A 23,995-nucleotide genomic window follows, 5' to 3' on the forward strand; every position below is an offset into this window, starting at 1 on the left:
CTAGGGGCAGAGAAGGAGGCATCTAAGCTTTGATAGTCTCCTGCTGCCTCTGAGGCTTCAGGACACGTCATTCAAACCTACAATCAAAGTAGGCTCCTGATTTCAACTTGGATCTCATGGTAGCCCAGTGACACCGCAGCAGCCATGATGGGATGTAGGCAGGAGAGCGGCGGCCTGGAAACCGCTTCTAGACAATCCTGTATTGTTTAGATCCACATAGAGATACATGAAAACCCTTTAAACCAAATAAGAGTAAATAATTATACCAATATAAACAGGGTCGTTGACCCTTTCATTTTATTAAAATGGCACGTAATTATTAAAACAGCATACTGATCACTTTATACTTCTGCTACCGCCGGGGGAGCTGCTGGGGGCGGCATGTGAGTGCCCTCCCGAAGAGTACAGATTCATGCATTGAGCAATTCATGTTCTTTATCGGTTTTCCCAACAGCATCAGGATTTGAGAGTGGGTCGAGGTCAGCGAAGAGGCTGAACCAGGCAGTCAGGTCTGAGGCAGCCTTAGCAGGTTCTGGGGAGAGAAGAGGAAACATGAGCAAACCCACCTTCCAAATGGCCGCCTCTGCCATGCGGGATGCAGGCAGGTCCAGGTCATCTTAAAATGCAGGATGTTCAATCAGACAAATCCCTTTGCACTCTGTCTCTGACAACGGTTAGGGAATTCCAACTCCTGTGGCTGGTTGGCCGGTTGGTTAACATTTCCAAACCATGGCCTGAAGCTCTGTGAATAACAAGCTCTTGTGTTAACAAACTCCCACCTGCACCCCAACCCTACTAATGGCCATCACCCATGAAAAGCTGCTCAAACCCTCAGGCCCTGCCACTTCACCACAACCAGGAAATAGCATAGTTATTTCAGAAATCAGACTGAATGGCTGAGAAAGCAAGGGGCTTTCCACTGCCTGCTGGAGGAATCTTTTCAAATCTGCTGGGTCAGGAGAAAGATTATGGCCACTCTTTTTACCCATCAAAGCAACAGGCCCAAAAGCGTTTGGCGCCCAGGCCTGGCTTCTCCTCTTCTCTCAGGGTCATTGCCTTCTTCAATCCTTTCCTGTCAAAAGGAGGGCCCCGACATGCCTTCCCTTCTCCCAGGGGGTCAATTCCCCTCACTCTTCAGCCTCACTGGAGTACTCCCTTCTGCTCTTCCACCTAAACACCTGCCGTAACTTCCTGAATACCACGATCATACAGCCAAATCATTTTCCAGATGAGGAGAACATTCTCAAAAGAGTGCTTCATGCAAGTTATTTCTAAATAAGATGAAGGCTTTGTTTAAAAGACATAAATCATTCCACATGAGAATCTAAGTTCATTGGCTTGGATGACCTGTGCCTTTTTTCTTCTCCAACAGGTGGGAGTGTCAGAAACATGAAGAAAATGTCTCTGATGGGTGATCCTTCTAGCTGAGAGCAGCTAGGAATGTGCTTGCCATCTGGCTGAAAAGAGTCTCAGAAAGTACTGGTAGGACAAGTTGCTAAAAGTGGTTAGTGAGGGGATAGAAGCAATGGGATTATATCAATATAAACAGGGTCTTTGATCCTTTCATCAAAATGGCACTGAAATGCTAAGATAGGGTACTGACCACTTTATACCTCTGATTCCCCTCCCTTTCTCTTTTTGTAAAAAAAAAGTCTTTTGTAGATATCAATGTATCTACATGTAAAAATCAGTTGTATCTATGATAGTGAGAAAACTATATCAAGACTAGTTGGTAATATGCAAGTTATTACTATGTAACATTGAATTCCATGTGCAATTAGCCCTGGAATCACCTGGTTTATCTTGATATGATTATCTGAAACAAGAGAGCTCACTATAGCTTAGTTGGAGGGGGAGTGGGCAGGGTACTGCCTACAAAAAGGGAGTCACTCATCTTGCTTTAGTCGTGAAGAAGGTGGCCCAAGGAAACTGTATGGGGCATGACTGATTTCACTGGATTAGCCTATCTCTATTCTTGCTAGAGGATATCAAAATATCTTAAAGATGACTCCAGTGAAAATATGCTACACACTTGTTTCCCCTTCCTTCTAACCTCCTCAAGGGTCTTAGGAGGTCCTCCGAGCGTTACCATGGCCTTGCTGTGAGGAGTCAGTGATTGTGCTTTGGGACAATCCTCACATTCCCCAGGCAGCCACTGTTGGAGACAAAGCAGGTGCAACTTATTTGCATAACACTTAAAAGAACATCATAGGAACACTTTTTGATGATAATGGAATAGACACTTCCTTTAACTTCCTGTGGCCAACAAGAGAAAGTCAGTGATGACCAAAGAAACAGAGCTAGAGCTGCAAACACAGATGATATCTTCAGTTGAGCAGAGGCTCCCTTGGGGGACCTGTCCCAAAAGAGAACAGATCTCATGAACTTGAAACGACCTCTTTTGACAACTACGAAACCTGGCCCTTTCTGAGGAGCACAAATTAAATGCCCTATTTGGTGGTGGCAATGGTATTTTTGGCTAAAAATAGCAAACCTCAGAGGCCTTTCATACCTTGGTACTTCCAACCAAACTTGGGGACCACCCAATCACATGTAGATATTTGACTCGTTCACATTAGGTACAATTTGATAAAGGGAATTATGAATGAGGACATTAAGCCAGAAAAAGAAGTCAGAATGTAATTTCTGGGATTATGCAAAATTCTCCATCTCACAGCCCTGCTTTGAGCCCTAGAAGTTCAAATGGAAATTAGCAAAGTAGTACAGAAAATGGGTTAGGCCACTGGAAAGGAAGGCAGCTGTCATTTCAGGGAGATAAAATGCTGTTTTTACCTTTCACTGCAGGGCTGTTGTCATTTGGACTGCTTGTCTTTGGTACTGGCCATGGAGTAGGAGGAGGACTGACACTGCTCTCTGACCAGCCTAATATTCAAAACCAGAGCATGCCACATCTAGAGAAGTCACATGAACCCACCAGTTGATGGCCATGTTCATGGTTCTCAACCATGGTGGCCTCTGAATAAAAATAAGACATTTCTCCCATGTTCCTCATACTGGAATACATTTGAGGAGACAGGAGATATACATCAACAAACCCAATCCAAAAATATGAAAAATGAAGGAAAAGGTTAGATTCTGAAAACGAAACAAACAATTGCTATGGGTAAGGCATCTTAGCTTTTTAGCTTTATTTATGCCCATTTTTCTTCTCAAGCACAATCATTTCATGATCATACCAAAGATTATCAGTGGTGCTCTAAGGAAAGCAGGTGCCTTGTTTTTCTGTCACAAATGGGGAAAAGCTTAAAAAAGAGAACACCATTAAATGAAGCAATAGGACTAGTAACTGCACATTTTCTCAACTTCCAATGTGATCCAGTCCTTTTATTTTCTACATAGCTAATATAAATTGGGAGATTTAATTAATACAGATAAGTAAATGACAGTCCAGTACAAATATATGTGGGGGAAAGAAATCCCTCTTTAACTTTATGCCTCCCCCTTACAATGGTATTTGGCTTGTGATATGGTTAGGCTTTGTGTCCCCACCCAAATCGCACCTTGAATTGTAATCCCATGGTCCCCATAATCCTCACTTGTCAAGGGAGATACCAGGTGGAGGTAACTGAATCATGGGGATGGTTTCCCCCATGCTGTTCTCCTGATAGTGAGTTCTCGTGAGATCTGATGGTTTTAAAAGGAGCTCTCCCCCATTTGCTCCACACTTCTCCTTCCTGCCTCCTTGTGAAGAACATGCCTTGCTTCCCCTTCACCTTTGCCATGATTTTAAGTTTCCTGAGGTCTCCCCAGTCATGCTGAACTGTGAGTCAATTAAACCTCTTTCCTTTATAAATTATCCAGTCTTGGGCAGTTCTTTATATTAATAGCAGTGTGAAAATGGACTAATACACCTTGTATAACCCAACCACATGTTCTATAATGCCCCTTGTGCCCTGCCTGCCCCAGAATGGTTAAGAGGCATTCAGCACTCCTGTTTTAGGGACAGCAAACCTAGTTCCACACAGCATTTACTGTCTGTCCTGGAGGTTTTGGCATGACTCATATTTAATGCAGAACTTTACCATAAGCTTCTTTGCACCTCTGCTTTCATTCTATATATGCAAGTCTTATCTTCTCAATGAGACAAGAAATTTTTTGTTTTTCAATTTGCTCCAAAATACTTAACACAGCACAGGTAGATGTTTGCTGATTAAGTGGGTTGTTGATTCTCACTATAAAATGTAGACCATCAGAGGATGCATCACTGTTGGGATCATTATGCTTAAAACTGTTATCCTTTTATTGGGATACTCTGGTCACAGTGTTTTTCTGATAAGGCCTTCAAGAGAGATCATGTTTGGAAGGCAGAGTTCAGATGGGGCAGTGAAACCAATGTCCAGAGCAAGAATGCCACTCCGTATATGGCACAAAAAGTATAGGATTTAATGCCACTTGTTCACTCTGCCATTCTAAGCTTCAGACTTTCCAGTGGACTTCATTATAGAATTATACTCTATTTCTTAGTTTATATTTTCATCTCATCTCCTAGAGTCCTGAGCCCCTGGAAGCCAGGGACAATGTATTATTCATCTTTATATCCTTTAGTGCACTGAATGCTATACAATGGGTGTTCAAATATATGACTATTACATTAACAGAGTACTCTTTTAAACCATGAGAAGTACACTTCTAAAGCATTATTTTAAGAGATGGCAAAGCAGTACCTGGCACATATTCAGTATTATAATAATATGCACTGGTTGAAGTATTTCAGTTTAGGCAAATGGCACAAACCTCACAAACTTATTTATTAAGACTAACTTAATGAAACAGGTGGCCTGTGACCTATTGATTGACTCTAGAACAATGAAAAAATACGAAGAGTTCTAAAAGGCATTGTTATTCATTGGAAAGGTATTTGAACACATACATAACAGAATTCACAAACAATCAAAAGCACTAGACTTGGAGGGAGCTGTCTGGGACCACAGAAATGTTCTAACATTGGACTGTGGTGAAGGCTGCACAATATAAAGTTACCAGAAATCTTTGAGCTGTTCTCTTACAATGGGTGAATTTTTGGCATATAAATTATATGGCAATAAAACAGTTTTTTAAAATAACCAGTATTTGGTGTAATCCAGGAATAACATAACCTCCCTGGTTCCTAGAAAATTGGCCCCTGACCATTTTCCTTCTAGACCCAAATCACATAAAACAGTGGTAAATGTGGAAAGTTACAGTTGTGGTTGCTGTGTGTGCCAAACAATGCCGATCATACTGAATGTAACTGGTAACTGTCACCGTTTCCTGCAATCCTTCTCTAACACTAAGTGTACCCAAGACCCACCTGTCCTCCAGAGCCCATGCCACCCTTCCCCTAACCCCTGCAGCTTGCCCTCAGTCTCTCAGAGCCATGGTTCTCACAATGTGTGTCCTCAACAGAGGCATGGGCATCACCTATGTGCTGGTTAGAAATTCAAGTTCATGAGCCATTGCTGACCTACTGAATCAGAATCCCTGCAAGTAGAGCCCAGGAAATGATTTTAGCAACCACTCAGTGATTGTTATGTAAGTAAAAGTTCGGGAAGCACTTCCTTAGCTGGTCGCTGAGGCTGCCTAAGTCACCATTTGGATTAGAATCACAGGATGCCTTTCGGGCCAGTGTGAGGACTAGGAGAGAGGTACTCCTAAGAATCAGAGGGGCCCACTTCCGGACTCCACACCCCCAGGCAGCTGACTCCAAATCTTGCAGCTTTATGCTCTTCAATCCTATTGTCCTTGGACAGAGTTCCTGGAGGGCCCACACTTCCAGAGAGAACTGGAACTGACTCAGAAAAGCCAGGGGGGAGTAGAGAAGTCAACCCCTCCCGATCCCTGTACGCTATGTGACACAGTGGGAACTCAAACAAGGTAATTCTTCCCATTTCAAAAATACGCATGACACTCAGCTGCAGAGAACACTGGAAAAAAGAGGCAGACTCGAAGCATTGTATTTTTCAAAGTATCACATGAACACGTTCCTAAAAGGAGGCAGAAATCAATTTATACGTCAAAATGGAGCTCACTTCCCATCATGTAATGTGCGTGTTCTTGAAAAGCTATAAATAAGTGAAACATCTGTGTATCAAGTCATGCTTTAAAAGAACCCAGAGGCCGGGTGTGGTGGCTCACGTCTGTAATCCCAGCACTTTGGGAAGCCAAAGCAGGTGGATCACTTGAAGTCAGGAGTTCAAGACTAGCCCGGCCAACATGGTGAAACCCTGTCTCTACTAAAAATACAAAAATTAGCCAGGTGTGGTGGCAGGCACCTGTAATCCCAGCTACTGAGGAGGCTGAGGCAGGAGAATCACTTGAACCCGGGAGGCAGAGGTTGCAGTGAGCTGAGATCGCGCCACTGTGCTCCAGCCTGGGTGACAGGGTGAGAATGCATCTCAAAGATAAAAAAATAAATAAGAGGACCCAGGAATACAAATTATATTTTCAAACATGTGATTTAAAAGATGATAATGGCAGATTCCTTTATAGACAAAACAGATATCTTCTACTTGAATTCCTTTGTAAGTATGGATTTTTAAATATTGTTCACCTGAAGCACTCAGGAACCATACAATGAACACCTAGAATCCATGGATTTGGGGGCTTCTCTGCAGCAGAGGATGTGAAGATCATAAAGCCTGAAGACATCCCCTCTTTGGGAGCTAAGATGATGGGAACAGTACACCTCAGAATGTTCACAAACACACACAGGGCATCATTACTCCCTTTCCCCATGGTGTGAAGCAGAAAGACAGCCAGTTTGCCAAGTCACATTCTTTTCTCAGAACAGTTATTAAGCATCAGTCTAACAATTCGACTACATGAGCATGAAGGGATAAAATAGTATGTCTATGACACCAACTATTTATGGAAAAAAAAGCAAATACTAAGCTCAGCTACAGTTTCAACCTCATTCATATCACTTTGGAAATTATTTAGGAGAAGGGTGCAATGAGGGTAATTACAGATTGAATGCTAAGCCAGATTTCAAATGTCTTGGCTTCTGTCAGGAAAAAATGCTATTTAAAGAGAACTTAGTGTTGCTAATATTCCCATAATTGCCATCAACTGTTCTCTAGCTGGTGTGAGTTGGCTGAGGCATTTTTAACATGAAGGTGTGGCTAGAAAGATGTCAGCCCATCTCAGAGTAGTTCTGTCAGGAGAGGGGTGGTGAAGAGTGAGCGACCAGGGCAGTGAGTTCTGTGAACAAAATGACTACCCTAGCTTTCAGGATCCTTTGATATGTCAAATGTGCTACCCATTTGCAGGAAACATATAAAATTTTCTTAGAGCAACGCTGCCCCCCTTACTCACGTAAAGGAAAACCTAAATCAGCCAAGCATAAGGCTGGCCAGCTAGAGCAGCAAGTGAAGCCAAAGGACACCGCCCAGAGCTGTGCTTTGCCATGGGTGTCATTTACCAGCTGGGAGAGCCGAAGACCTGGGCTGGGCGGGGATCACAGCCTGGAGAGCTCTCTTGGGGCTGCCTGTGAAGGGGAGAGTGGGAACACCACAACCACGTGGCCAACCACCACCCTGATACCCACAGTTCCCCATTAGGCCTAGTTTCCATACCTGCAAGGGGGAGATAAAATGTCCTGCCTCATTTGGGGGTTGTTTGGATAAAACGGGATCTTGCAGATGAAACCAGGTAGGAGAGAGGCTAGAGAGCAGGCCCTCAGTAAACCTAATCTGAATCTGGGAGTTTGTAAGCTAAGTAGACAAGTAGACGACAGGAGTAACCCCTGAGGGCATCATCTTCAAGGGTTCCCATTTTAGGACTGGTTTCTTTTCATCTAGTGTCATTTGTCAGTTGTCCTTTCCCCCACTTCTTCCCTGACATCCATCCATCCATCCAGCCAGCCAGCCAGCCAGCCAGCCAGTCAGCCAGCCAGCCAGCCAGCAAGTACTTTTGTACATTTACCGTATTCCAGGCACTGAGCTGTGTTCTGGAAATACGATGGTGAGCAACATAAATATGGGCCCTGTTCCCATGACGACCTCGAGCGAGAGACAGAAAATGGAATCAGAATGAGATCCTGTCATTTGCAACAACATGGATGGAACTGGAAGACATTATGTTAAGTGAACTAAGCCAGGCACAGAAAGACAAACTTTGCATGTTCTTACTCATTTGTGGGAGCTAAAAATTAAAACAATTCAATTCATGGAAATAGAAAGTAGAATGATGGTTACCAGAGGCTGGAAAGGGTGGTAGGGGTGGGGGTAGTAGGGATGGTTAGCGGGTACAAAAATCTAGGTAGATAGAATAAATGTGATCTAGCATTTGATAGCATGACAGGGTGACTGCACTCAACAATAATTTATAGCACACTTAAAAATAGCCCAAAGAGTATAATTGAAATGTGTGTAACACAAATAAATGAGAAATGCTTGAGGTGATGAACACCCCATTTACCCTGATGTGATTATTACCCATTGCATGCCCGTATCAAAATATCTCACATACCCTACAAATACATACATCTACTATTCCCATAGAAATTAAAAGTTAAAATAAAGTGAATCAATTTTACAATAAGGTAAGGGGAGAGGAATGATTAAGTACAGGTTGTCATGGACGTGGGGAGCAGAAACACCCTGACTGCTCAGGCGGGGGGACTCAAGGAAGGCTCCTCAGTGAGATGACATTGGAGCTGAGATGCTGAAGGATGAGAAGTTAGCCAGGTAAGACAAGCAGCATGCTGCGGAGGTGAGTGGCATGCTCTAAGGAGAAGGGACAGCATGTGCCAAGACCCCATGGTGGGGACAGACGGGTGCACTGAAGCTTGATATGGCTGGAGTCAGGTGTACTGATAGCACACGCAGCTCTCCAGGGAAGCAATGCCACGAAGACAGCTAAGCAAAGATGTGGGAGGTGTGGACAGTGAGGAGACAGTCATGTCCTAAAGGACCTTATAAGCCATGCTGAGGAGTTTAGACCTTATTCAAATGGTGGAACAACTGCAACAACTAAGCAGGTCACAAGGCCTTTCTGGGGCTCCTTGATTCCCTGATCTATAAAACGGGTGTGGAGTAGATCAAAGTTCCTTCTGTGGACTAAGTTCTGCAGAGTTCCAAGGCCTGCAAATGCCCCTCAGCAGGCATAGGAAGGGCTGCACTTTGGTGGAACTCAGTTCCATTGCCTTGTGCTAAGAGTGCCTGCTCTGCATTCAAACTAAAAATATACCCCATGGTCTTTTCCCTCACATGATTCTGAGTACTGGGAATGTCAGTTACCTGGAGGCAGGCTAAGCCAGGAATGGCAAGAGGTGAGCACTGTTTGATGAAAGGTGAAATGGAGATAACCCGAAGCCTGACATTATATTAGCCTTAAATGGAAATCCACCCAGATGGCAACGGCATCTCAGAATTCGGTAAAACGAACACCGTGAAGGAACACAAGGCTGTATGTTTTTGGGGATTTGGAACAAGATTCCTAACTTTGGTTTGCAGAGTCCTAAATTAAAAGATGTCCTGATGCGTTTATTTTGAGCCACTGGTAATCTTTCTAGTATCAGTGTCTACTTCTAAATTTTGGAAATGGGTAGAGAATTGAGAACATCGACTCTCAGGGCCTCTCAGCATTGCCTGTCTCCAGCTCAGGTGGCCTCTTTGGCTGGCTCTCCTCCTACTCACACAAAGAGGCCTCAGGAAGGCACAATTTTCTCATCACTGCATGACACAGGAACCCCCACCCCCTATCATGCTGATAACTTCAGTCACTCTTAGAAATCCCAGCTAAAATTAACTTCATCTTCTCATTTTCAGCACAACTTCATTCTACATGCATTCCTTTGTTTCGGACTCTTAGAGCTTAAAGTAGGAGGAAAAGAAGATGTCAGTGTTCTCCAAATCCCCCTTCCTCTCCGTTTCCCCAGGGGACTGGGGACAGAATGAGGAGAGAGGTCAAAGAAGAGAGGTAGAGAGGTAGAAAAGCAGGGGAGAATCCAGGGAGACGACAGAGGAGGAAACTGAAGAGATGAAGGAGGAAGAAGAGGGGGAAATGTGGATTGTGAGACGGGTTAAGGGAGCTGGGGAGGTGGCCCAGAGCTTGCAGTTCAGTCCTGGTGCCTGTCCCTGAGGACTCGGTGCCCCAGTCTCTCACAGCCAGCCAGGACAACCTGAGACTCAGCAGGGTTGTGCCAGAGTGAATGTGGCTGCTGGCACACAGGAACATGATTTCCTAGGACAATCTCAATTTCAAATATTCTATTCTGGAGCATCATTCAATTTTGTGTGGACTTAGCCTCTGTCTCCCACACCCATTCCTCCTTTATGGCTCCCCAAATGTCTCCATCCCTGTGTGCGACCAGGATGCCCAGGCCAGGGTGTCATTACAAATTCTGCCCCTCTGACGGCTTCCAAAGAGATGCCTGAAGAGCCCCACTGGGAAATCCCTTTTGCTATCAGAGACTGTACCGAGAGGCATGGTAAAAGGCATGGATTCTGGAGTCAGGCTGCCTGGGCTCAAAATCTGGCCTGCCCATTAACAGGAGTGTGATCTGGGGCACATCACTTAACCACTGTTCCTCAGTTTCCCAGGCAATAAAACGGGTAATAGTAGCTGGCTGGGAAGGGTGCAGTGAGGATTAAAGTTCATCCATGTGAAAAGCACACAGGACAGTTCTTGGCACATAGCACGTGTCACACCGAGTGCTGGCTGTTATTTTACCATCTACACATTGTAGATTCACTGAATCATATAATTTTAGACCTCCGCATCTCTGCAGTAGGAACTAACCGAGGGGTAAGAAGATAACACAGGGATAAGAAGCTAAGTCCATGACCTCATTTTACAGATAAGAGGTAAAGGCCCAGAGAACTGAAGGGGCCTGACCACCAGCTTCAGAGTGAGGAGGGGTGGGGGGGATTGTAAGATAAAACCCAGGCTCTGAACTCCTCCCCGGTGTTTCACTGAGCCAGGATGCCAAATAGTCTTTATATTTTTTTGATATAGGGTCTCACTGTGTTGCCCAGGCCAGAGTGCAGTGGCATGATCACAGCTCACTGAAACCTCCACCTTTCAGGCTCAAGCAATCCTCTCACCGCAGCCCCCCAAGTAGCTAGGACTAGAGGCATGCGCCAGCATGCTCAGCTCCTTAAAAAGAAATTTTCTTATTTTTTACTTTTTGTAGAGATGGCGACTCACTATATTGCCCAGGCTGGTCTCAAACTTCTGGCCTCAAGCAATCCTCCTGCCTCAGCCTTCCAAAGTGCTAGGATTACAAGTGTGAGCCACAGTACTTGGCCAACCCAATGAGATTTTCTACTCTGTGTTTAGTTTGACTACTTAGTCATTTAAGTGGTTTATTGAAATAGGTCTTTGAGATTATCTGGTTGATCACGGGAAGCAGTTTCAATATAGGGTGGCCAATGTTGAATAATAATTATTAAACTATTATATATAACTATTCATGTGCATAGGTAGATTTTTTTTTTTAAAAAAACAGAGTCTCCTTCTATTGCCCAGGCTGGAGTGCAGTGGTGTGATCTCTGCTCACTCTGCCTCTCGGGTTCAAGTGATTCTCCCGCCTCAGCCTCCCGAGTAGCTGGGACTACAGGCGCGTGCCACCACTCCCAGCTAATTTTTGTATTTTCAGTAGAGACAGGGTTTCACCATGTTGGCCAGGATGGTCTAGACCTCTTGACCTTGTGATCCGCCCGCTTTGGCCTCCCAAAGTGCTGGGATTTCAGGCGTGAGCCACCATGCCCAGCCATGTACAGGTAGATTTTCTAGGCCATGGATGCAGTGAAAAAAAAAATCTCAAGTTAACATATATCCTTTCCTCTTTTTGAGGGGACTGAGGGTCCTGATAGAAACATAGAAGGCAAAATTTGACAATAGGATCAGTTATGGAAGCAGAATGTCCATCCTTCATTTGTAACAAACATGTGTTGAAGGATCAAGGATCCCTGAACTGGGAGCAGCTGCTGGGAATCTGTAAGTGTGGCAGAAGCTGAATGGGCTGCTTATTTCAACCACCTAGGTTTGGCATTTTTCCCTCCTATCATTTCAATTCTGTAGGTATTCAATTGGCAGCTGTTTGCATGCAAAGGAAATAGTACAGTAGTTACAAGTTAACTCAGCTTTTTTTTTTTTTTTTTTTTTTTTTTAGAGACAGAGTCTCACTCACTCTGTCACCCAGACTGGAGTGTAGTGGCATGATCTCAGCTCACTGCAACTTCTGCCTCCTAGGTTCAAATGATTCTCCTGCCTCAGCCTCCTGAGTAGCTGGACCTACAGGTGTGCACCACCATACCCAGCTAATTTTTGTATTTTTAGTAGAGACAGGATTTCACCATGTTGGCCCGGCTGCTCTCAAACTCCTGACCTCAAGCCATCTGCCCACCTTGGCCTCCTAAAGTGCTGAGATTACAGGCGTGAGCCACTGTGCCTGGGTGGTAACTTCTTTAACACTGACCTTGATAGAATCCCAGCAGAGGAAATAAAACTTTTAGCAGACAGAATGACCCTTTTAAATAGGAAATCAGATCATGTTACTCTGTGGCTCAACATGCTGTGATGGCTCCCAGTTTTACTCGGGCTGAAAAAAGGTCTAAGTTCTTCCAACAGCTATGAGTCCCTGTATGGCCTGGCCTCCACCTCTGCATCCTCTGAGCATCCCTCCCCCTTGCTTAGTTGGCTCCAGCCAAGTGCCCTTCCTGAAGACCCTTCACTGTACCAGGCATGTCCTCACCTTAGGCATTGGCACAGGTTGTTCTGTCTGCCCAGAGCTCCACATGGTTCATTCTCACCTCCTGCAAGTCTCTGCTCAGATCTCATCTTCCCAGTAAGAACCTATTCAGTTGTGCAGCCTGACCTACTACCCTGACAGTCCCAACACTCCATTCATTATCCCCAGGCTCTACTTTTTCCTTTTCTCCCTAACATTGATCACTTTCTAGCCTACTGTGCGATTTGCTTATTATTATGCTTATTATTCTCTGCCTATCTGCATCCTGTTACAGTGTGAGTTCCAGGACAGCAGACAGCCTTGTCTGTTTTGTCCTCAGCTGAATTCCCAGCGCCTGGCACACAGTGGGGCCCAGTAAATATTTGTTGAATGAATGAGAGACTTGCTAAAGTGCTAGTAGGATGGCAACCTCAAATGAGATTTTGTTGGCCTGAGTAACAAATGGCCTCCCTTTGCAGTTCCTGTTTCTCTTTCCGTAGCATGAGCTTGTGTTTCTCTCTCCCTCTCAGAACACCTCCCTCCTTAGACCTCAATGTGGTTTGGTGCCTTTCCCATGTATATGGGGCAAGGCTGAAGTGCAATTCCCCGTGGCCGCTGCCCTTGTCATAGCTCTCAGGCATCGTCTGGCAGCCCCACTGTGGGCACTGAGATGAGCCTCTCTCACTTTGCCTGCTCAGGAAGTGGGCGTGGAGCTCTGACTTCTTGGCTGTCTGCGGATGTGTGTGCATGGGCTCTTACAATGACTGACACTCAGTCACCCTGGCTAAGCAGGAACATAGTCCCAGCCATTCCCTCTGGGTAGTAGGGGCTCTTGTGTTTCCAAAGCTGAGGATCTGAGTGAGGTTCGTTCTGCAACACACCTCAGCAGCCCTAAGATATCACTTGAGGATCTGGGCTCTGCCTTGACTCTCTCAGGGCTTGTTAGCACCTCCACCACAGGTGGGTGGGGATGAAACTCTAGTCAGTTGGCAGCCTTATTCATTTGCAGCTCCCGTGAATGAGGTGGTGAAACCTGGGGTGAAACTCAGGGTGGAGAAACATTTTTGGATTTCATTTATCCCTGCTCTCTCTACCTCCATTACTGCAAATAAATGAAATGGCTACGAAACAAGACAAAAAAAAGGAAGATAAAAGGAGTCATGTATTTCATTAAAAAAAAAAAAAAGAGACTTTTTTTTGGTCTTGCCCACCAACTCTTGTGTCCATGATCTCATCTCCAAAGACCTGAGGTTTTAATAGCCCATAATTACTTAATCGTTCCAGCTTTACCGTTTTGTTCTTAGCTTTAAGTGCCAGATAAACATGTTGTTTATTAGGGAGACAGCCTAAATTCATAGAAAAACCAAAAGAGTTTGAGAATTTCTTAAGTGATTCCTGTTTTACAATTAAAGTCACATGAAAGAAGGAAAAAGTGTTGAAATACTAAAAAATGGTTTCCTTTGTGTGTTTAGAAACTCAAACTTAAAAATTTGAATTTCAACCTGAGTTTCAGACTTCGCCCTGTAAACCAATGTGTTCCAGTGCTAGCAATTCTCAGCCAGCACTTGTTGGTGTACCTTGAACCCTTACTGATGTTGACAACCGCCCCCCCCCGCCAGCATTTTTTTCCAGAGAGTCTCACTGTGTTGCCCAGGCTGGAGTAGAGTGGCACGATCTTGGCTTACTGCAATCTTTGCCTCCTGGGTTCAAGCGATTCTCTTGCCTCAGCCTCCTGAGTAACTGGGATTTGGGAGTACAGGCATGTGCCATCATGCCTGGCTATTTTTTTTTTTTTTTTTTTTGTACTTTTAGTAGAGACGGGCTTCCACCATTGTTGGCCAGGCTGCTTGCTCTCGAACTCCTGACCTCAAGTGATCCACTCACCTTGGCCTCCCAAAGTGCTGGGATTACAGGCATGAGCCACCATGCCTGGCCTGACAAACCACTTCTGATCAGTGTGGAGACTCTTATTTTTTCTGTGGCTGAGGAGGTACTGTTTGGCCCTGTGTTTCGGGCAGAACCACAAGAGCGGAGCTAGTTGGGGGTCCTCAGGGGAGAGGTGGATCAGAACAGAAGGGGAGCAGAAGTGCAAGATAAAACTTAATCTGCAAAAACAGTGAAGAAGCCCCGTGCAATGTCAGCACCCAGGAAGAGGGCATGTTTATGGGAACGTGGAGAACTCAGGGCGGAGTGGCCAAGTCAACAGGGCCTTGACCATGAAAGCAGTTTGATCCTCTCAAGTATGCCACAAGTCGTCTAAAATCCAAGGATGACAATATGATTTAGAACCACTCCTCTAACCTTTGATGTTAACACAGGGGGAGAATTATGAAAAGGAATGTATTTTAAACCCTGCAACATAAAGTTGGAATGTGATTCTGAGTCTCCAGTTTAAAAGTCAATAAAAATAGAGAAAACATTAAAAAACACAAAGAAGGAAGAAATGTGCTTTTGGATTGAAAATAAAAAGAATGAACAAACAAAAAACCCCATTTCGATCCCCACCATACCTACCTTGTAGCGAGGCCTGTAAGTCTTTCATATTTTGGTCTAAAAGCTGCGAAGGAAGGAAACCTGAGCCTGTCTGGGCCTTGGGGTCTGGCTCTCCCAGGGCCATAGTGGGCACTGCTGGCTCCTTCACTTGGCCGTCCCCAAACACAGCGGCCCACTCTTTGCTGAACTCGCCCTCTTCCAGGGAGGAAGCATTGAAGATCTCACTCAACAGCAGCAGGTCATCTTTGTCAGCACCTTCGGGTTCCGGGGTCCCTGCCACTGGTCCCAGGCAAGCTGATTGAAGTAACAGAGAACAAAACATCACCACGGAGGGCTCAAGCCCTCAGGAATCAATGCTGTGGGGGCTGCGAAGGGGGGAGACTGGGTGATGGCTGGATTTAAGAAAAAGGTCATCAAAATATAAGTTCATGCCATTATTATAGCCTCTCTTAAGAGTTTATAGAATTAAATTTCTAATCCCATGTTTCCTTGTCCCCTGTCCTCCAAAGCAAGTTCGGTTTCTGGGCATCAGACTCTAGGGTTTTGCTTTTTCTTTAATATAAAAGCAAATTTGCCAAAACATTTCTCAGATATGAAACAAAGCCAAGATTGAAAACGTGTTGGAGATCTTAGTTCCTTGTTTGTATAGCTTCCCAAATCTTCCCACGCAAGCCCTCAATACACATTGCCTGGCTGGAACAGCAACACACCATGTGGCAGCCTGTCCTACCACCCAGGATGGGGAAAGAACCTTCACCACGCCCTAGTCCAGGGCACGACAGGGAAGGGGAGGATGTCCAGAAGCTCAACAATGCCCAAGAGAGGCATCCTTACTTCCTTCCCACTTTGCTGAAACTCCATTGCATGAAGCAAAGGAAAAGTGGGTCTGGTTTGCCTGAGTACCTTTTGTAGCAATAAAATAAAAGGGAAAGAGGCTGCGGGTCAGGGAGCTTCACAGGCTAGAGACACAGTTCTGGGGGAGTTGAAGTGAGCACCAGATCAGAGGCGAAGCCTCAGGTCCACCCCTTCCCTGCTGTGTGACTTCAGTAAAACCCTTAGACCCCCTTGAGTCTCTGTTTGCTCATCCATAAGGTTATCATGTTAATAAGGGCCACCTTGGTGTTGTCAGGAAGACCAAAAGAAATACACCTTAAACCTAACTCCCTTTTCAGAAGGAAGGCCTTAAAGACAGCCATCCTTACATTACGAACATTGGCAGAATACTGAATATTGAATACAAGTAGCATTTTCAGAAGGAAGGCCTTAAAGAAGACAGCCATCCTTACATTACGAACATTGGCAGAATACTGAATATTGAATACAAGTAGCATTACTATCAGAAATCTTACACCAAGTCCTTTCATTGGGTTTATTACATATTTTGAGAACCAAAGACAGATAGTATTATCAACTGTGGCTTTGTGGTGGTATCTAATTGCCACTTGGAAACTATAAACATTTTTGTTGTTAATTCATAAAGAGAAGAAAAAAATCATGTTTAATATTTTTTTTTTTTCTGAGCCATGCTGCAATTCTGATATGGTCATAGTAAATGAGATGACCAGGTTTTCTTCAAATATATAAGATAATTAGTAAGTAAAGCCTTCTTTTTTTTTTTTTTTTTTTTTTTAAGTTCTCTGTGTTGGCTTTACTGGATCTATTTTCAATCACACTTTACATAAAGATCTAAAGATGAAGGGGATTTCTGATGTGCTGAGCAGACAGGCTATAAATCAGGGAGGGGAAGAATCTAGTCACTCTCATGTCACTGTGGTTTAAAAATAGTGGCAAAACATCATTTTAGTCGGACAACTGTCTAATGTAAGCATTCTTATTGTTTGTCTTATCACAGAAATTCTCACTAAGACATAGCCTGTAGGTGTTGTGGGTGAGAAGATGGGGAAAATGGCATTTTAAACAGGCTTCTGAGACAATGTGATATTAACAGGGCTGTTCAGGAACCACTTGAGCCTGCACGTGGTGGGCGAGGCAGGACTGTAAGGTCAGGCAGGTGGCCCACCTGTGTTGATGAAGGCAGGAGCTAAAGGAAAGGAAAGCAACCTTCGCAGCTCAGGATGCGTCCATCAACACCTGTATCTATGCATGCTCCCCTCCCCAGCATCACCCTTTTAATGATTATTAACATTACAAAACTCTACACTTCCTACTTTCAGGTAGGACTGGAATGCCCAAACCCTTTCTTACAGTTTACTTTTTGCCCTGACTGAAACCAGATAATTACTGAACCAAACCTGTTTTATTGAAACCAAGTCAAGTCAATGTGTAGACCCTGGAGAAGCAGATAATTTCGAATGCACCTTGGAAATGACGTATGTTCCTCCTACAGTTGCTTTGTACAGCCCTTCACTAAGTCAAATCCTAGATGTCTGTCCAGGGAAGATCATTACTAATATTAGCAACAACAAATAATAAACTGTAAGCCTTCTAAAAATAACCACAGACTGTAATAGCTCCATCTTTGTTTTTATTGTTTAGGTTTTGTGCTATGGTGTTTATAATGGACTTTGGTGGTTTTTGCTAACTCAGCATCCCTTCCCTCTGCTTCTTCAGTCTTCCCTTTGGGAAAATGCCTTCTCCATGTGATCCTGGTGAGATGCCACTGGAAATGACTCATTACCCTCCACCCCAGTGAATGAGCGGCAAGGCTGGCCAGAGTCCTCCATCCCCTAGGCCGTGGTGACTGGCTCAGGGGTGGACACATGTCAGACACCTCCCTGAATTTGGTATATAGAAACTTAATGGAAGAGGACCTCCCTTTCTTTGGGATTCCAATCTCTAAAGATGCAAATTTCAGGCTTCCAGTGATAATGAAGTCAACACATAGAGGGAAACAGCCTGAAGAGGTGGAGAGAGACAAAACTGTCTAAGCCCCTGGATCCAGCCTTGCTTGAAGCCAATCCACAATTGAGTGTCCCCACTACATGGATCAATACATTCTTTTTTGTTTTTAAAAATTTAAACCTAAACTATTTCAAGTAGGGTTTTTCTATCACTTGCAATCAGAAAACTTTTTATTAATACCATATCCTATTCAACTCAAACTTTTTAGTGACCAAAAAGAGAAAAGGACCCTTGGTGAGGATATTGCCTACAGCCAGTTCTAAATACAGATTCTGCCTACACTGAGGTCTACTACTGAATTTAGCCTTTTATTTAGCTTCCTGGTTATTCAACAGTTAACAGGCTACATAGTGCACATTTTCTCTTTTAAGAGAACTCACCACACCACTTAGCTAAAAGCAATGAAACTGGCACTTACTTGAACCATAAAATACAAAAACCTCCCAATTATTGTACTGATAATTAAGATGCTTAAAATTATTACACATATCTCATAAGAAAAATCTAATTACAAGTAGAAAAGGACAGGTTCAGGTCTGTAACCACACAAGTTGAGACTTGAGAAATAACTCTATAGTCAGTTGGCTTTTGAGAATCATGCTGTCATTTTCTTTGAAAAAAATTCAAGTCAACTGAGAGAAAATGGAGACACATGCAGAGATGTGATAAGCTCTTCGGGAGAAACTCTAGTAAGAAACTCCCAACTGGAGTCAGGGCTTCCACCCATGCAGACGTGGATTGCTTCTGGGTTATGGTGCCCCACTCCTGCTTTTGTCTTAAAGGATGAACAAGGGCTGAGGATCTCTCAGGTGCCAAGCCCACAGATGCTACTCCAAGCTCCCTTCACTCTCTTGCAGGCTCTTAAGTCTCCAGGTTTACTTTCTTATCAGATAACCCAACCACAGACACTGCTGCAAAAATAAGAGCCAACAGACATGACGTACTCACATCCTCACCTGTCTCCAACTCCATGAACTTGCAGGCATTGCCTCTCCTTTCTAAGATGAGCCCTCTCTGTGCCCTCCCCTTCTTCCTGAAGCCTGCTGTGTTCCCACCATTATTCAGATCCAGCATCTTTAGTCTTTCATTCTCCAATGCTTCCTTCCCCTAGCCACAGGAGATGTGTGCCTATCTCAACGATAATCAGCCTTCACTTGATGTTGCTCTCCACCGTCCCCTTGCACTTTCAAGTTACTGTTCTGGTTTCTTCTTCCTTCTACAACCACATATTCTACTTTGGCTCTACTCTTTTCTCAGCTGCTTGTAATTAAGTTCCTGCCCCCACCCTACATTGAAGTAGCTCTCTTGAAGGTCAGCAGTGAGATCCTCATTGCCAATTCCAATGCTCTTTTCCCAAGCCTTGACCTGTACAGCATCATTTGTACCACTGCCCGGCCTGGAAATGCTGCCATCTCCTGGGAGTTCCCATGAGGCGGCTCTCTTGGATGACCGCCCATCTCCCTGACAGTACCTTCTCCACTGCCTCCTCCTACTCTGGCTGCCCTTAAGGTTTCATCCCAAACCATCATACCTTCCCTACATTCTCTGTAGAAGATCTTTCCTATTCTTAGGGTTCCAACGTCACCTCAGAAGGTTCTCCAATCTCTACCTCCAATTCTAAGTTCTTTCTGGAACTCCAAAGACAAATTCCTGTCTGGGAGCCCTTCTGGGTTTGCCCATTGGTGAAGCTGCTGGTGCTCCATAGAGGAACACTCCCTTACTGTGTATCTTTGCTTAGCATGTGTTATGGTTTGCATATCTGTCCCCTCCAAAGCTCAGGCTTATATTTAATCCCTAGTGTGGCAGCATTGAGAGGTGGGGCCTTTAAGAGGTGATTAGGTCATGAGGGCTCTGCCCTCACATATGGGTTAACCCATTCATGGATTAATGAATTAATGGATTATCATGGGAGTGGGACTGGTGGCTTTTATAAGAAGAGGAAGACAGACCTGAGGGAGCACACTCGGCCCCCTCACCATGTGATGATGCCCTAAGCTGCCTTGGGACTCAGCAGAGTCCCCACCAGCAAAAAGGCCCTCACCAGGTGTGTCCCTTTGGAATTGAACTTTTTAGCCCCTATAACTCTAAGAAATAAATTCAATTTCTTTCTTTTCTTTTCTTTTTCTTTGCGGAGTCTCACTCTGTCATCCAGGCTGGAGAGCAGTGGTGCAACCATAGTACTCCAGGCTGGAGTGCCTTCCGAGTAGCTGGGACTACAGGCACATGCCACCATGCCTGGCTAACTTTTAAAACTTTTGTAGAGATAGGGTTTCACTTTGTTGCCCTCTTGGTCTCAAGTGATCCTCCTGCGTTGATCTCCCAAAGTGCTAGGATTACAGGCATGAACCCTTTTCTTTATAAATTATCCAGTTGCCAGTATTCTGTTATAAGCAACAGAAAGCAAAGTTAGACAAGCTGGCTGTGAGATTACTCACTTACTCAAAGGCCTTCAATGGCTCCCCGACTACTGGGTAAAGTAACACTCTGTCTAGTGGTATTCAGGACCTCTACAGTCAAGCACGAATGCAGCCCTTTCAGCCACTCATCCACACAGCCATCTGAAAAGCCTTCATTCAATTCGGCAGAACTTCTCTACTTGCCATTGCCCAAACATATTCTGGGAACCGGATGGTTTGTCCCAATGAGAAAAATCATACTTTTTTTTTTGCAACCAATAGGAATCTTAGAGATCATCTCCTCTAACTCACTTTACAGATAAGGAAAACGACACCCAGGTTAAATAACCTACCCAATGACACAAAATTTATTAGTTACAGACAATCTTGCTAGGGACCCTGACGCACAGGTCAAGGTGTTTTCTCACTGCAGCACTCTGCTGTTACTTCAGAACCTATTAAGGATCTCATGTGTAAATTAATATTTAAGCTTTTGTAAAGTGTTGAGGGTTTCTAAGGTCTGATGGCTCCGCTGGCAGCCAGGCACCATGCAGGCACCATGGCAGAAAGGCTGAGATGACAGATCCACTCAGCATGTTTGCTCTGTACTGCACAAGTTTTCAAAAATAAAAACCCTATGCTCCTGGGAGAACATTCCCTGGGAGAACTGATCCTGAACCAATGAGCAATATCTGTGTGAAAACTCACATAGAGAGGAAGCTCTTCTAAGTTCAGACGCAGTGTGGGAAATTGGTGACAGCTCACTCAGGTGGTATTTTTGAACTCATACTGAGTTTCATGACCTCAGCATAAATTAGAACACAGAAGATGGAAGGAAACATAACTACATAGACCAAAAACGAGAGCACAGGAAAGCTGGCAGATAAATGTCACTTAATTTACCTTCATCTGCGTGTGAAACAGGAAGACTCCATCTCTCTGGTTTTCTCCCCCATCCCCACTCTCGACATTATGACTAATCGTAAAGGCCACACGCTTGCAATATAGATGAAAAACCCCAAACACCAACACTATCCTCACATCACCCAAAGAGAGTACGGGGAAGATAGGGAGGAAAACACCTTACGAAAATGGCTAACAAGAAAGACATATTCTATGTTATAACAAACTGTACTTGTTTGGAACTCAAGAACACTGCTTCTAAGAACTTCCCTGATGAAAAATGATATGGATTATAAAAAGAACTGATAGAGGAAAAACTACTCCTACTCTCCGAAAAACAAAACAAAACAAACAACAAACAACAAACCAACAGTACTGGACCCTAAGTAGGCACTAAAAAAAAATTCTTGCTCATGATCCCCAAGCTTACTACTCCATTTCAGCAGTAGATCTTAGCAGACAAGTAATCTTACTGAAAAACATAAAACTTAGGGCAGGGATAAATATTTATAGAATCTTTACAGGATTTTTTTTTTTTTTTTTTTTTTTGAGACAGAGTGTCACTCTGTTGCCCAGGCTGGAGTGCAGTGGTACGATCTTGGTTCACTGCAACTTCTGCCTCCTGGGTTCAAGTGATTCTTCTGCCTCAGCCTCCAGAGTAGCTGGGATTACAAATGCCCATCACCACGCCTGGCTAATTTTTGGATTTTTAGTAGAGACAAGGTTTCATTAAGTTGGTCAGTCTGGTCTCGAACTCTTGACCTCAAGTGATCCAACCATTGTGGCCTCCCAAAGTGCTGGGGATTACAGGTGTGAGCCACCGCCCCCAGTCAGAATCTTTATAGCAATCTTTAAAAAGGTAAATCTATAGAGAGCACTACAGGCTACAGGGTGATCAGCTAAGAACAGTATTTGGTTAAAAAAAAAAAAGTATCCAAGCCCGCAGTGCATCCCAGGGTGCTGAGGAAGACTGAGAGGAGGGAAAGTTTATGAGAAAAGAGAAGGTGCTTATTAGTACTTGCCACTTCGTATGCAAGGAAGCAGTCAGATACCTAGTCGGTAATATATGGATAACTGCAGGAGGCAATTCTGAGTGACTCAGGAGGAACTCAGAAGTAAACATGTATGATTGCTGTGGGCTAAAAGTTTTCACCCCCACCTGTGGTAGCTGTTGAATGAGCTATTATTTTGACATGCAACCACAATTTAGAATCATAAGTCTAGAAGTAGCAACCAAGGAAGTAGCAGGAGATAAACATTTTATTTAGAATATAGAGAATTAAAATTGTTTTAATTGGCTCAGTCTTATCCTAGAAAGGGATCTTTTGGGTAAGGCCAACTTATGAGACTTAGGTGAGTTGAATTCATTGAACTTTCTTCTGCCTTGTAATACCACTTTTTTGTTCAGGTATCTGCTATTCATTTTTCTTGGCCGGATTTTGGGAAACACAAAGACTTCTCCATAACAAATTGAGGTCAGATTGCCACATGTGGTCATAAGGCAATTTGAGAGCACTTTCACGTGGCTCAAAATGTCACTAACTTTTTTACTTAAAACAGTTTTATAAACTGTGGTCAAATATTGGTTTTCCATCACATTAGCTATTTAGTAGGAGAAAGCCAATGTCATTATGACACTGAATGGGAGTGATTTTCTGGGCAATGGCTCTTTGAGAATCGTTGCTGTTGTCACGAGCGGTCTGCTTTTTGATAACATTGTACCACGGTTTAGCCATTACTTGTCTAACAGAATTACCACTGGGAGTGAACCGGCCCCCAAGCAGCAGGGTGCTAGAGCTTATCGCCCCCAAGTCCTATAAAGTCAGTCATCCCTGGATTAAGCTCTTTTTATTTCTTGACTGTTTAATGTTGTGCATATTGTAATCAGTATTTTAATTCAGGATTTGGGCCTTCCGGCAGTTTTCCAAAGGGCACACTTTTGAAGTCAACAAATTAATGAGTGTTCTTTTCTTCAGTCACCACAAGTTTTCTGTGCACTGACAGAATATTTTTATTCTACAGACCATGTTAATATTTAAGCCGATGCTATCCTATGGATCGACAACATAGAAGCGGAGGCAGACAGTGGGGCAGCACTGCTCATGCCTGAAGAAGGGCTGTGTGGGTTGGTAGTGAGAAAGAGAAAAGAGAAATTATGTGACATTGTCTTTAACTGAGACAATGTGCAAACCAATACTTCTACCTGAGAACAACTACACATTTTAAGGGACCAGCACATTAATATCTCTATCTTTAGAATTACATAGAGTGCTCAAAAAAAGGGGTATGGACTGCTAGTCTACAAAACTAACAAAGATCGTAACTATAAACCAATGAGATATGAAAGCTGTTTTAAATAAGTAGACAAGTGTCAAGTGTCAATCTCATTCCAACATATCTGGCACATGCTTTTGAGGAAGTTTATAAAAGTAAGCATCTATCGCAGGCAGCGGCATTTCTGATTTAATTCTCTGAAGAAATGCATGACCACTGGGGTTAGGGTTGTACCTTTACTGCTGAGTTAAAGAAAATTAAATTCTAAAGCCAAGAACCTTTTTTTTTTTTCTTTTTTAAGAAAGAGGGAAACAAAATACATACTCGTATTTGCTGTGTCTGGGTAAAGAAACACCAAGATACACTGGGGGATGGAAGTATTAGAATAGGG

The 23,995-nt window shown here is 43.8% G+C and overlaps 1 protein-coding gene across 15 annotated transcripts in view; it reads right to left on the minus strand.

The window, feature by feature from the left end:
• Positions 1-260: 260 nt before the first annotated feature.
• The window catches only part of LOC105475578 (islet cell autoantigen 1), a 157,168-nt gene continuing 133,433 nt past the window's right edge, over positions 261-23,995 (minus strand). For all 15 annotated transcript variants that reach the window (XM_011730961.3, XM_011730957.3, XM_071094880.1 and 12 more), the window contains 2 exons: positions 15,191-15,463; positions 261-532 (listed from right to left, as the gene is read on the minus strand). In XM_011730961.3, coding sequence (XP_011729263.2) covers positions 411-532; positions 15,191-15,463 — 395 coding nt within the window. In that variant the 3' untranslated portion in view covers positions 261-410. The remainder of the gene's footprint in view (positions 533-15,190; positions 15,464-23,995) is intronic.

The sequence above is a fragment of the Macaca nemestrina genome, chromosome 4 (genome assembly GCF_043159975.1).
Source record: "Macaca nemestrina isolate mMacNem1 chromosome 4, mMacNem.hap1, whole genome shotgun sequence".
Lineage (NCBI taxonomy): Eukaryota > Metazoa > Chordata > Mammalia > Primates > Cercopithecidae > Macaca > Macaca nemestrina.